This window comes from Crinia signifera, chromosome 3 (genome assembly GCF_055691185.1).
Source record: "Crinia signifera chromosome 3, ASM5569118v1, whole genome shotgun sequence".
Lineage (NCBI taxonomy): Eukaryota > Metazoa > Chordata > Amphibia > Anura > Myobatrachidae > Crinia > Crinia signifera.
The window spans coordinates 206,467,311-206,480,734 of NC_139219.1; the positions used below are offsets into that span (position 1 = coordinate 206,467,311).

At 46.6% G+C, this 13,424-nt stretch overlaps 1 protein-coding gene and 1 long non-coding RNA gene across 2 annotated transcripts in view; one reads left to right on the forward strand and one right to left on the reverse strand.

Moving 5' to 3' along the window:
- HCRTR2 (hypocretin receptor 2) overlaps positions 1-8,425 on the reverse strand; it is a 137,628-nt gene extending 129,203 nt beyond the window's left edge. The window contains exon 1 of the mRNA XM_083177323.1: positions 7,888-8,425. Coding sequence (XP_083033449.1) covers positions 7,888-8,227 — 340 coding nt within the window. The 5' untranslated portion in view covers positions 8,228-8,425. The remainder of the gene's footprint in view (positions 1-7,887) is intronic.
- A 239-nt stretch (positions 8,426-8,664) lies between these two features.
- LOC146062637 (uncharacterized) overlaps positions 8,665-13,424 on the forward strand; it is a 161,881-nt gene continuing 157,121 nt past the window's right edge. Inside the window, exon 1 of the long non-coding RNA XR_014471437.1 lies at positions 8,665-8,809. This is a non-coding gene — a long non-coding RNA (uncharacterized LOC146062637). The remainder of the gene's footprint in view (positions 8,810-13,424) is intronic.

Below are 13,424 nucleotides of genomic sequence, written 5' to 3' on the forward strand. Positions count from 1 at the left end.
CCTGTACCAGTTCATTATATGCAATAAACATTACCCATTTGTATCCACTTGCCTCCGTCCTGTTTCCATTGGGTTGTCAGCTAGCCACCAAGGTCACTCCCGGGTCCCAAATCCCCAGTCGTGACAGTATGCAAAAGCCCCTGGACTTGGCTAGTGACTTTAAAGTGGCTATGCAAAATCTGACAGCAATACCAATGGGAACCTACCACCACTCACTTATCCAGCTGCAAGAACTTTTGGCAAAAATTGTTCCCATAATAACTACGTTACTCAGTTACACTCCTGAGGTTGTGAAGCCCATCAGCTACAGCTCCAAAGTGAAAGGAGTCTCAGTGAAAGTGCCTGTGAAATCTGAAAGGCCTCCCAATCTTCAGAGCGAAATTTCTGTCCAGGGCAAGCGGAGGTCCCAGCTTTCAGAATCTGAACGCCAAAGACGCAGGTCTCTCCATTTATGTTTCTACTGTGGTAATCCAGACCACTTCATTGAGAATTGTTCACTCCGCAAGCCCAAGAACAAAGTGATTCTGACCACATCCAGTCTTCAGCCCCAAGTGGGGGTCCGCAGTCTTCAGCCCCAAGTGGGGGTCCGCAGTCTTCAGCCCCAAGTGGGGGTCCGCAGTCTTCAGCCCCAAGTGGGGGTCCGCAGTCTTCAGCCCCAAGTGGGGGTCCGCAGTCTTCAGCCCCAAGTGGGGGTCCGCAGTCTTCAGCCCCAAGTGGGGGTCCGCAGTCTTGTGTCCACTCCGGTTCCAGCCGGTTCAAGTACCTCCATTGATGATCCGGTTCCAGCCGTCAGTCAGGAGGCTCATTCGGTTCCAACCGATTCCGACACCTCTGGACCTCATCCGGTCCCATCCGTCAGTCCAGAGTCCACTCCGGTCCCAGCCGGTTCAAGTACCTCCATTGATGATCCGGTTCCAGCCGTCAGTCAGGAGGCTCATTCGGTTCCAGCCGATTCCGACACCTCTGGACCTCATCCGGTCCCATCCGTCAGTCCAGAGTCCACTCCGGTCCCAGCCGGTTCAAGTACCTCCAATGATGATCCGGTTCCAGCCGTCAGTCAGGAGGCTCATTCGGTTCCAGCCGATTCCGACACCTCTGGTTCTCATCCGGTCTTAACCGTCAGTCCAGAGTCCATGCCGGTCCCAGCCGGTTCAAGTATATTCAGGGATCATCCGTTGCCATCCATCAATCCTGAGTCCATGCCGGTCCCAGCCGGTTTAAGCATCTTCAATGATCATCCGGTCCCATCCGTCAATCCAGAGTCCCTGCCGGTCCTAGCTGGTTCAAGTACAATCGGATGTCCTCCGGTTCCAGCTGGTCCAAGTTTGTCTACTTCCACGTCTGTACTATCCTTCAGCCCAGAGACTCTATACTTTAACACAGATTTAGCTCAGTCCTCCAAGATGGAACTCTCCGAACAAGATCAAGCTCTTCTTGACCAATATATCAAAAATTTTCGGGCTGCCAGAAAACAGGCTGGTTCACAGTCGTCACCGAAGACTCAGTCCATAGATATGGAACTAAATTATATGGCTCTGTCTCCTTCCAAAGATTCCTTCGAGTTTTCTGCTGAATATCCCACATCTTCAAGGTCTGTACCCATGAGCTTAAGAGTTGGCTGTGTTTCTCTGTCTCATCCTCAAGTGGAACCTTCTACGGTACCTTGCCCCAACAAGTCTTCAGAAACCTCCAGTCAGAGCAAGGCAGTCTTAACTCTAGACATGGATTCTGATTCCGAGTATGATGAGGATTATGACTCTACCCCTTTCCTTGAAAATCCTGTTTCACCTTGCCCTGTCTTACCTCTGAGAAAAATTCAGTTAGATGCTAAAGATGGCTATCCGAAAGCCCCTGGATATCGAACAAGATTTAATTTGAGTCTTAGTGGTGCCTTAGCCTCAAGGGCCCGATCTTCTCGTCTCTCAGTTCCAGTCAAAAATACTTCAGTTATCCCTGATGAATTTGATTCTACGTCTTTCTCCAGTGGTCCTCTTCGTCCAAGTCAAGTGTTCCTTCCGGACGGAAGTCATCCTCATTATCGTGTCCAATGGAACGGGAATTCCGTTTACGTCGACGATGGATGGTCCACCTGTTCTGATGATGAGGCAGAATTGTGACTTTTCTTCAAAGTTCCTGAAGTGTCCGGTGGCCACCCGTAAAGGGGGGGTACTGTCACAATCCTGCCAGAACTCAGTGTGTTTGTCCTGTCTTACCTGCCTGTCAGTCTTGTTTCTCAGCCTGCTGCAGCAAGATCTGAGTATTTGCTTGTAACGAGCACCTGGGTGATTCTGATTCAGCCATTAACTCTGTGGTTACCACTTGAAAGATACAAGTTCCCTGTTGGCCTCATCCAGAGACTGTTCCAGGTGTGGCCATTCCCAATCACCCGGATGGCCAATCAGTGCTGCTCTGAGGGGTTATCCTCCCAGCCCTGCATAGACACTTTGCTTTTGCATTGTTGTCAATAACTTGGAAGGAAGCTTCAGCTTGTGTTCCTGCTTAAGCTCTGTGGTATTCCAGTTACCCAGCATTTGTATCCTGCTTCCAAGCATTCCTACACCTGTGAGCTTCCAAGACCCTGCACCAGCATTCCTACACCTGTGTGCTTCCAAGACCCTGCTCAAGCATTCCTACACCTGTGAGCTTCCAAGACCCTGCACCAGCATTCCTACACCTGTGTGCTTCCAAGACCCTGCTCCAGCATTCCTACACCTGTGTGCTTCCAAGACCCTGCACCAGTGTTCCTACACCTGTGTGCCTTCAAGACCCTGCACCAGTGTTCACCTGTTCCTGCATTACAAGTACCTGCACCAGTGTTACCCTGTACCTATATCCAGTACCTGCTTCCTGTCCTAGCACCTGTGTTCCCGAGTCGCCTGCACCTGTGTTCCCGAGTTGCCTGCACCTGTGCTTCCAGTTACCTGCACCTGTGCTTCCAAGTTATCTGCACCTGTGTTCATCTGTGCCAGTGTTCATCCGTACCTGTGCCTCCGAGTTACCTGCACCTGTGCTTCCAGTTACCTGCACCTGTGCTTCCAAGTTATCTGCACCTGTGTTCATCTGTGCCAGTGTTCATCCGTACCTGTGCTTCCGAGTTACCTGCACCTGTGCTTCTGAGTTACCTGTGCTTCTGAGTTACCTGCACCTGTGGTTCCGAGTTACCTGCACCTGTGGTTCCGAGTTACCTGCACCTGTGGTTCCGAGTTACCTGCACCTGTGGTTCCGAGTTACCTGCACCTGTGGTTCCGAGTTACCTGCACCTGTGGTTCCGAGTTACCTGCACCTGTGGTTCCGAGTTACCTGCACCTGTGGTTCCGAGTTACCTGCACCTGTGGTTCCGAGTTACCTGCACCTGTGGTTCCGAGTTTCCTGCACCTGTGTTCATCTGCACCAGTGTTCATCCGTTCCTGCATTTTGAGTTACCTGCACCTGTGCTTCCGAGTTTCCTGCACCTGTGCTTCCGAGTTTCCTGCACCTGTGCTTCCGAGTTTCCTGCACCTGTGCTTCCGAGTTTCCTGCACCTGTGCTTCCGAGTTTCCTGCACCTGTGCTTCCGAGTTTCCTGCACCTGTGCTTCCGAGTTTCCTGCACCTGTGCTTCCGAGTTTCCTGCACCTGTGACCACTTGCACCCGCACGCTCCAGCATCTGCACCTGTGTCCACCTGTCTCTGCGTGCCTCAGTACCTGCACCCGCAACCACCTTCACCACTGCCTACAGTGCTTCCGGCACCTGCTCTCCAGTGGTCCAACTCCGTGCTTCCGGCACCTGCTCTCCAGTGGTCCAACTCCGTGCTTCCGGTACCTGCACTCTAGTGGCCCTACTCTGTGCTTTCCAGCTCCTGTGCTCCCGTGCCTCTACTACGTGCCTCCAAGTAACTTATCAGTTCCCAGCTTTCCAAAGACTTTTACAGACTTTCAAATGTCCCCTGTACCAGTTCATTATATGCAATAAACATTACCCATTTGTATCCACTTGCCTCCGTCCTGTTTCCATTGGGTTGTCAGCTAGCCACCAAGGTCACTCCCGGGTCCCAAATCCCCAGTCGTGACAGAAACCAGTGAAGTAAGTATAGTGTATGTTTATAATAGTACTTCTACTCCTATAGCATAAGCTGTGAATAGACGTGCCAGAAATAGAACTGCCCCCCTGTATTTCCAGTAGGGACATAAGGTGGGGGACAGGCTTTCTATGATGGGTCAGATACAGTATATCAGTTAAGTTCATGAATGTTTTATAAGTATTAGTGAAGGAAGGGGTAGAGAAAGAAGACATGGGCAGCCAGGGAATGCTGGCTTACAAAGGGAAAGGAAAGACAAGTAAAGTAGTTAAAATAGATAATTAATAAGTGCCACCAACAGCGACCCCTACCCTGGGGTGGCACATCCAACCACCCTAGTTAAGACCCTGTCTATAGCACCCTCATGGCTCCTTGATGGTTTGCAAATAAATGTATACTGATGGTGTTCTTGTTACAGCCCCTTGGCCCCACTCCCTACACTCGAAAATACATGAGATCCTCATTTTGAGATCTGATATACAGGAAGCCCCGAAGCGAGGCTTGGAAACACTTGGATATCCTAAGGTTGGGGGTGTTTGCATTTCAAGAAACCTGAATTACTCATCACTAAGCACAGCTCTAGCCAGATCAGCTCCCACATACTGAGCCGACACAGAACTCTGTGCAATTAGAGGGAACAAGGGAACCCCCAATATATTGCATATACAATGACAACCAGTTTTGTCTATATTTTCTGAAAACAAATACACATTTTACAGTATGTTAAACAAAGTTTAACAAAATACCTGTTACAGTGTGTGCAAACCTGGTCAAGAACTACAGGAAACGTTCGACCTCTGTAATTGTCAACTGAGGTTATATTACAAAGTATTGAGTTTAACTTATTGATTGTCCAAATATTTATTTTCCGCAAGAAACATATACAAACAGGTAACTAAAAAGCACTAAGGTTCTCTTCCACCAGTTCAGAAGGGATAACTCTCAAACACTATGGTTACCCTTATTGGTGCAGGGAAACTAAAGGCCTGATTATGGTTGGCTTTGCTAAGCATGTTAATTTACTGCTTAGTGAACCATCTAATGCCATCTGACGATCGAGCGAATACCCACCCCGCTGTTGTGCGAACATCACAGCCGCATTGCATATGGATGTTTTGCATAAACATCCATTCACATGAGAGTGTAAGGGGGTGAAATCATTTCATAATTTACACCCATCAAATGATTTTTTTTCCCCCTGTCCGCAAAGCCATCGGCCTGCCTGCATTTGCATGGGGACACCCAGCGTTTCCTGTGCGCAGCCATTGTTTTTTGTTTGTTTTTTTTCACTCAGGAAACGCTGGGCATCCCCATGTGAATGCCTCCTGCCCACCTCCATCTGGCTGCCCTCTGTATGAACACCTCGGCGACTGTGCACGTCACTGAAGGTGTCAGCGCCGCAGCCCTGCACATGGGAATATATGTATGCGCCAGTGTGAATGATCTGATCAGAATTAGGCCATAAGTGTCTATATGGCAGAGCAGATAGACAGACAATCTAAATATGCAGATGAGGAATCCTACTCTTCATCTGCAGAGAAGGAGTTAAAAACACTGTAAAAGTTGAATTTTAACACTGTTATCATCATCATCAACATGTATCTTAGCCAGGGCAGTAGAGAGCCTAGCTGGGCCCAGATGCTTTTCAAGGGGCGTGCCTTAATCACAGGAGGTGTCTCCATGCACCCTTTGAATAAAATACAGAAGAAAAGCACTAAAAGAACCTCCCTACAACATTTCAGCTTAGCACACAGCTGCATGTGCTTGGCTGAGAAGAGCTGCTGTGTGTCCTGCATCGGGCCCCATAATCAGACCTGGGACAGGAAAATAAGTCCCGCCTCTTTCTTCGCCATTGATCTTGGCTAGTCTTAAGGTGCAACAGATGTATCTCCCAAAATGCCCATAGCATACGATCAGCATCTACTTATCATTTTATAGAATATCGTTTATACGACTTGCACAAGAGAAATGTCTTAATTACTCTAACCGTAAATGTGGATTACTTTTTCTTTTTTTTTTTTTGCACAAATAAAGGAAGTAAAGCCAATTATTTCATCATGAAAACAGAATTGTGTCCAACTTTATTTAAATGAGTCCCTAGATGTGTGAATTAAGATGCATGTTGACACTGAAATAATGAATATTACCTGAATTGTTATCAGTAACAGTGGGTATGCTCAATCCCATACAACAATACTTCTCAGTTAAGCAACTACCAGTTTATTCCTTTAAGATAACCTTGGAACACGCATTTACATTGTGGTAGATTTGTTCTATCAGTTTCAGTACATTAAGCAGTTGCATTACAACTATTACTTTTATTTATAAAGCATAAATAAACAAATATGGCATACTTTTTATCCAGCAATAAGATGTATTAAAGTGCAAGCTCAGAGATCAGAGCGTGAAATTCCTGATCCATCTGCATGCACTGTAAATAAGAAAGCACTATGTATTAATTCCTCACCACAACACTAGATGGCTCTGTGCACTCATGAAGTATAAAAAGTGAAATGCTGCAGTTTAGCCTGCGTCAGATATACATTTTGCCATTGCAAAGTAATAGTTAATTACATTAAAAGCAATAGGAATACAATACAACAAAATAATTATTTCAAACAATAAGACAGAATAAATGACATTTTAATTGCATTGAAGTCATAACAAACACGCAGCGTACAATTATTGTAAACATACTGTATAATGCACTTTGCAGTGTTTACCTAGCAGCACACGAATCCGTAATGTATACAACGAACAAAAGTATTTTGTAGACAATAACATTACCTACATTATATGCAAAAAAAAACCAAAAAAACAACTGCAATAAAATCTGTTCCAGAGGTTATCCCGAACTCAGTAGTCACTATACTGTATATATATTTGAAGCTTTTAGTAGGCATGCAGTATAGTATAGTACAAGTAACAACCTTGTGGTTTGTAAATACAGTATGTCGTAGAAGTTTTAAAATATGACTTGAAGCACAAACTGATATAATGAGTGAAGTGCTTTTCACAGTAATGTGTTGTACAACAGGAATTACAGTGTATATTTGACCCTGACAGTACAGAGACCTCTATAGTACAAAGACATCTCTAGTTAGTAAAAAAAAGAGATTCATGGTAGGTTGCATTCATTCCTTTAGTCCATTCAGCCCTTTAGTCTATTATACACAAGGTGAAAGGTGATTTATAATCCAGTCACTACTGCATAATACAGTAGTGACCTTCTATACAAGACAACATTACTCTTTTGTTAACCATGTTCGCTGCAAATTCACTCTTACTATACATTACTTAGAATCGATTTTACAGCTTCCCATCTGGAATAGCTGAGGGTAGATAATTAGTAAATTTACTCAAACCGATGGCAAAGTGTGTAATACGACACACACACACACACACACACACACACACACACACACAGACACACAGACACACACACACACACACACACACACACACAGAGACACACACACACACACACACACACACACACACACACACACACACATTGTTCACATGTAACACACGAGTGTGCACCCAGACAGCAGTCACTGAATCATTAACCCGGAGATTCCAATGCTCACATAATACTGTTGGGTGAGTTTCAGCACCGTTGTGCCCTGGACAGCGCTCCCCTTACTGCAGTGACTGGGAAAACGGGCAATGAGTGGATACAAACTGTGATCACATACAGTAGTTACTTGTTCGTTAAATGAAACAATCTGATGTATTACACTTCAGTTTTGATAAATAAAACACGTTGCACTTGGTGTAGAGAAGCATTTTGTCTAACCAACCTCATGCTGTAAAGTACAGCTACTTACCTAAAATATTTCCAATAAGAGCGATAATAAACACCGCAATATATCCCGCAATAAGCACCCATTCATATTCCTTCGGGTGTAAATATTCCCTCCAGAGATAGCGAAGAAACTCATCGTCATAATCAGAAGATGGGTTCAGAAGTGGCTCCTGTGTGACATTCAGCTCTTGATCGGACCAATTCCCATAGAAAAAATCATCCAGTGTTGTTCCTGACATGCTTTTCCGACTAATCGCGTAGATCCTGTTGCCTTGTGATAAAATACATGCGGCACAGAGAGACTCCCGTGGACAGATGAACTTATGAAAGTGCAAACAAAAGCATCCTTTTATGGATATCATAATCCATTTCACATAAAGCTTTGGTACAGTATAACTGTATGTTGAAGGCACACAACTTTTTCCCGATTTCTACTTTAATTAGCAGACACGGTTTAATTAGCCGAACACGTTTTTTCTTATTGCTTGTAGAAAAATAAAAAAAATCCAGCGATAAGCACATCTGGGAGGAGAGAGATATCCCCCTTCCTCCCACTTTCCCTTATAGCCTTGCCCCTTACCATGCGATCTTCCCATTGAGCAACTATACTCCGTTTTATAGCCTGCATACATTATTGTGCTCACCTTCTCATCACTATAATGCTGCAGATAATCATTGTTTTGTAGTGTTGTAAACTACTTGCACTGTGTATAATGAACGAATTACTACTTTCTCGTTATGTTTTTCTGAGCTTTTTTTTTTTTTTAAACGCACAGGGTTAGTACAAGATAACTCTCTACGGTCTGCCTTATCCTCTATCACCAGCCCCTTATTCTCAATGCTTCAGACAGCTGAGGAATGGAGCAGGGAATTTGATCACGTAATAAGACTGCCTGCTCAGTCAGGGGGATGTATACGTGGTGTTTCTGTGTGCAGAAAGATAAGTAAGTGTTCACATTTTCTGTTTAAATGTAATGGTATTTCTCATCTTGCAAATGTCAATTTCATGGCTGGTGCTAGGGTGATCCCATATGTTACAAAGAGACAGTGCATGCCAGAGGCTCACGCTGAATAAAGGGTGTATAATGCCCATCAGGGGCGGATCCAGGAGAAAATGACAGGGGGGGGGGAGGTGTACCATGATAAGAGAGGGTTTGGGAGGGGGAGGGGGGGGGGGTGTTAGTGGTGCCAGTGTACTGTACATGCTAAGAGAGCGACGAGAGAGAGGAGAGCACAGAGAAGGCGGAAAGGGGATTAAAAATAGGCCCTGACGTTTAAAGTACACAGGCCCACCTTGGCGGCAAAAGCAAAGGATGTAGTTGTGCGCGCTCCGGGAAAAGGGTGTGGCCACTCAAAAGGCGGCGTGTCCTTGAGTGTAGTGTACCACACCATATACAACTTCTACACATTATGCAACTAAATACTAGACCCCATTATACTTGCCCCTTACACATGATGCCAAATGGATTGAGCCAAAATTCACATAATGCCACATGGATCAAGCCAAAATTAACATAATGCCACACAGATTAAGCCAAAATTCACAATATGCTTCATAAACAGGAACATTGCGCACCAAAGACGTGCATTCAAAATTTACACCATAATGTCCATTACATGTTAAACCACACACCATGCTAAGCCACAGTCTCATTATGTTCATTATGTATTATGCCAAACACCATAATGCCTATTAAAAATTATGCAACATAAGTGTTGCTTACCTACATGCTCATTGCCAAGGGTTCCATGCTCATTGCCTGGGATTTATGAGTCTGTCCCTGTCTGGGCCGTCAGCCAATCAGAGCTTGCAGGCCGGCTCCTGATTGGCTGCGGGACCGTGAGCCAATCAAGAGCCAGCCCGCAAGATATGATTGGCTGACAGGGAAAGACTCATAGACACAGTGAGGGGGAAGGAGATATGCGCCCTGCGCTGAGCGCTCCCCTCCCCTCTGAAGCGACGTGGCGGCAGGAGACACAGGACAGCAGGCCAGGGGGACACCGGACTGGGGTGTGGGCAGGAGGGGCATGTACTGTGCTCTCCCCCGCCCCCCCCCCCAGCAGCAGGTGGAGACAGCAACAATGGTGAGTTGCTGGTGGGAAATTCTGGCAATGTGGGGCATATGTGTTTCTTGCACTGTGGGGGCAAATCTGGCACTGTAGGGGCATATGTGTATTTGGCACTGTGGGGGAATATCTTTCACTGTGGGGGTATGTGTGTCTCTGGCACTGTGGGGGCTTATGTGTCTCTGGCACTGTGGTGGCATATGTGTATCTGGCACTGTGGGGGCATATCTGGCACTGTGGGGGCATATGTTTAATGGACATCACATTGTGTGGTGTGTATGGGCATCATGGTATGGGGCGTAATGGATAAATTCCATCACAGTGTGGGGTGTAATGGGCATCAAGGTGTGAGGCATAATGTGTAATTAGCATCACAGAGTGTGGTGTATTTTGTAATTAGCATCATGGTGTGGGGCGTAATGTGTAACTGGCATTACAGCATGTGTAATGGGTATTACATAGTTCGCTAAAATGTGCACAATCTGCAGGTACACAATACAATCATGGTACAGGCCATGCCCCTTTCTGATAGGCAGGGCCGGCTCTACCACTAGGCAGCTTTAGGCAGCTGCCTAGGGCACCGGGATCTAGGGGGGTGCCACCAAGTATAAAAATCTAAAAATCAAGGCTGTCTATGAGGATCCTTGTTGTACTTAATGCAGGTGGTAGCTGTGGAAGTACTAAGACCTCTATACTTTCCCTTGAGTCATACTTCCTACATTGCTGCCCCCCCCTTGTACTCTGTTGTGGGTGGCAAAGGGGAGGGTGCAGAGGACCTCCAGGGAAAGCAGGGGACTAAGCCACCTTGCCAGGGGGGATAGGGAGGGGGAATTGGAGGACCACATGATTTAAAAAAAAAAATGCGGAGGGGGGGGGGGTAGGGGGGAGTTGAAGTTTTGCCTAGGGTGCTGAGAAGCCTTACACCGGCCCTGCTGATAGGCCATACCCCCTATTTTTGGGCAAACCTCCGGCACGCACAAGCATCCACTCTCCATCTTCCAGAAAGTTGGGGGGGGTGAAACCATAAGTTCCTACAACGGGTGACACCAACCCTAGTGATGCCACTGCCATACAAGTCATGGAGGTTTCCCGCTCATATCTCCCAATATCCTGAATTTAAATCCAAACTTCTAACAGCCTGGGATGATTTTCCTCTTGCAATAGTGAAACTCTAGCCTATAACCCTACACTTTACTGGATGAAGGCAAAATCCGTTATGAGGGGAATTATAATTTCACACGAAAAACAACTAAGGAAAACTCATTCCTCTTAGTATATCCAACAGCAAACTACCTTAACTGATGCCTATGCAAATTACACATCCCAGCCCTCCAGTACAAATAAATCCAATTATTTACAGGCTAAGGCAGTGTTTGATACCACATTACAGAATATGACAGATAAACTACAGTTTACCTCCAACTATCGATACCACAAATTTGAAAATAAAACCAGCAAGTTATTGACAAACATTTTGAACTCCACCCGCCCCTCTATGATGGTCAGTACATTGTTACTGCCATCAGGTTCTCTCACAACTTTGAACGCACAAATTTCTCAAGTTATGGCAGATTTTTATACCACAATTTATGCTTCCCCTACAACTAAGCCTATTCCAACTACAGATCCCGACACTAGGCCAGACTCACCTTCTCATTCTCATATTTGGTCTTTATTGCAGTATCCGCAGCTCCAGTCACAGTTTATCCAGTCTCTTACTGCCCCCATTTCTATTAAAGAAGTTAGCACAGCTATCAAATCCTTGAAGCCTGCCAAAGCCCCTGGTCCTGATGGATTCTCGGGTGATTTCTATAAAATGTTTTCTGATAGAATAGCACCTTTTCTAGTGTCTGTTTTCAACTCTATATTATATCAATAAATCTCTCCCTCTCCAATTTAACTCAGCCACAATAAAAGTTCTCCCTAAGCCAGGTAGAGACTTAACAAAACCCGGATCATACCGCCCCATTTCATTTGTTCAAAATATTATGGTGTAAACACTGAAAAAAGATTTCACAAATGTTTTAATTCCACAAAAAGCAAATAGACACACCATGGTTTCAATTATACCCCTTTCACATTGCACTTTTAAAACGGTATATTGTCGTTTTTTTCCCATTTTAAAACGTTTAAGGCTGCAATGTGAAAGTGCCTGTCACACACTCCCGCAGCGCAGGAGTCTTACCCGGTCCGGTCCTAGGGATGGTGCGGGCGGCAGCAGCAGGACGGGACGCTGGCTTCCCGGGGGTCTGCGCTCCTAGCAGCATTCTCCTCGCCGGTGGCAGAGGTTCTCCTGCAGCGCCGGCGGGGACAGCACACAGGCGGCTTCCGGGTAGACGGGCGCGCGCTCACTAGGGGCGCGCGCGCCGCTCTAGCATACAGTTAAAGCCACAGGCAGGAAATTAACCCGATAGCCTGCAGGGATAAAAGGAAGTCCCTGGCAGGCAATCGGGGCCAGAGTATAGGCTCACACCTACTCCAGCGTTGTTACATTGTGCTAACCTTCTGATTAATCTGACCCCGGCTTGTTCTCCTGACCACTCTTCCGTAATCTCCCTGTGTATATCCGTGCTCCCAGTGTTTGACCTCCGCGTGTTAGTGACCATTCTTCAGCCTCATCCTACTGTACTGCGAACTGTGTCCCTCTGTGTATGACCCGGCTTGGCTTTGGACTACTCTCTGTAAATTCCCTGGTACCTACTTGCCCGTCCTGATCTCGACCCGGCTAGACGACCACGATTTCCATATTCCCTATCCCTGCTACCAGCTCATACGGGAAACCTGACCAGGGGGCCGCGACCGACGTGTCGGGCGCCGCTGAAGCCCAAATCCCGCTTGGAGGGGTCACTGGCAGAAAACCCCCGGCACGGTTAGACTCCGCGCCCCTGTGTCAGGTCGAGCCAATTCCCGAGTTGGTAGAGACAGTACGGGATTGTGACAGAATACTCTGGCCCATTGGAATATGGATCCCGCCGCAGGTCCGTCTCCTAAAGAACTTCTGGAACATCTATTGACCAGAGTGAACAAACAAGAGCAAGATCAGGCACAGATCATGCAGTGCTTGCAAACCCTGATGCAACGCATGGAGGCGCCACCACCACCTCCACCTGCTCCGGTACCAGCTCCTCCAGCAGTTGTGGCCAATGCCACTCCTCTTCGAATTCCAAACCCAGCAAAGTTTGATGGGAATCCGAAAGAATGCAGAGGGTTTTTAAACCAATGCCTCATTCAGTTCGAGATCCAAGCGGCATCATTTCCATCAGAGAGGGCGAAGGTCGCCTACATAATTTCGTTACTGACAGGCCAAGCCTTGTCCTGGGCCTCTCCACTTTGGGAGAAGAATCACGCAGTGGTTAACAACAGCTCTGATTTCATTGCCGAGTTTCGTAGGGTCTTCGACGAACCGGGGAGAGTGTCATCCGCCGCCTCAGCGATCCTTCAACTGAAGCAGGGAACCCAAACTGTGGGCCAATATACAGTTCAGTTCCGGAC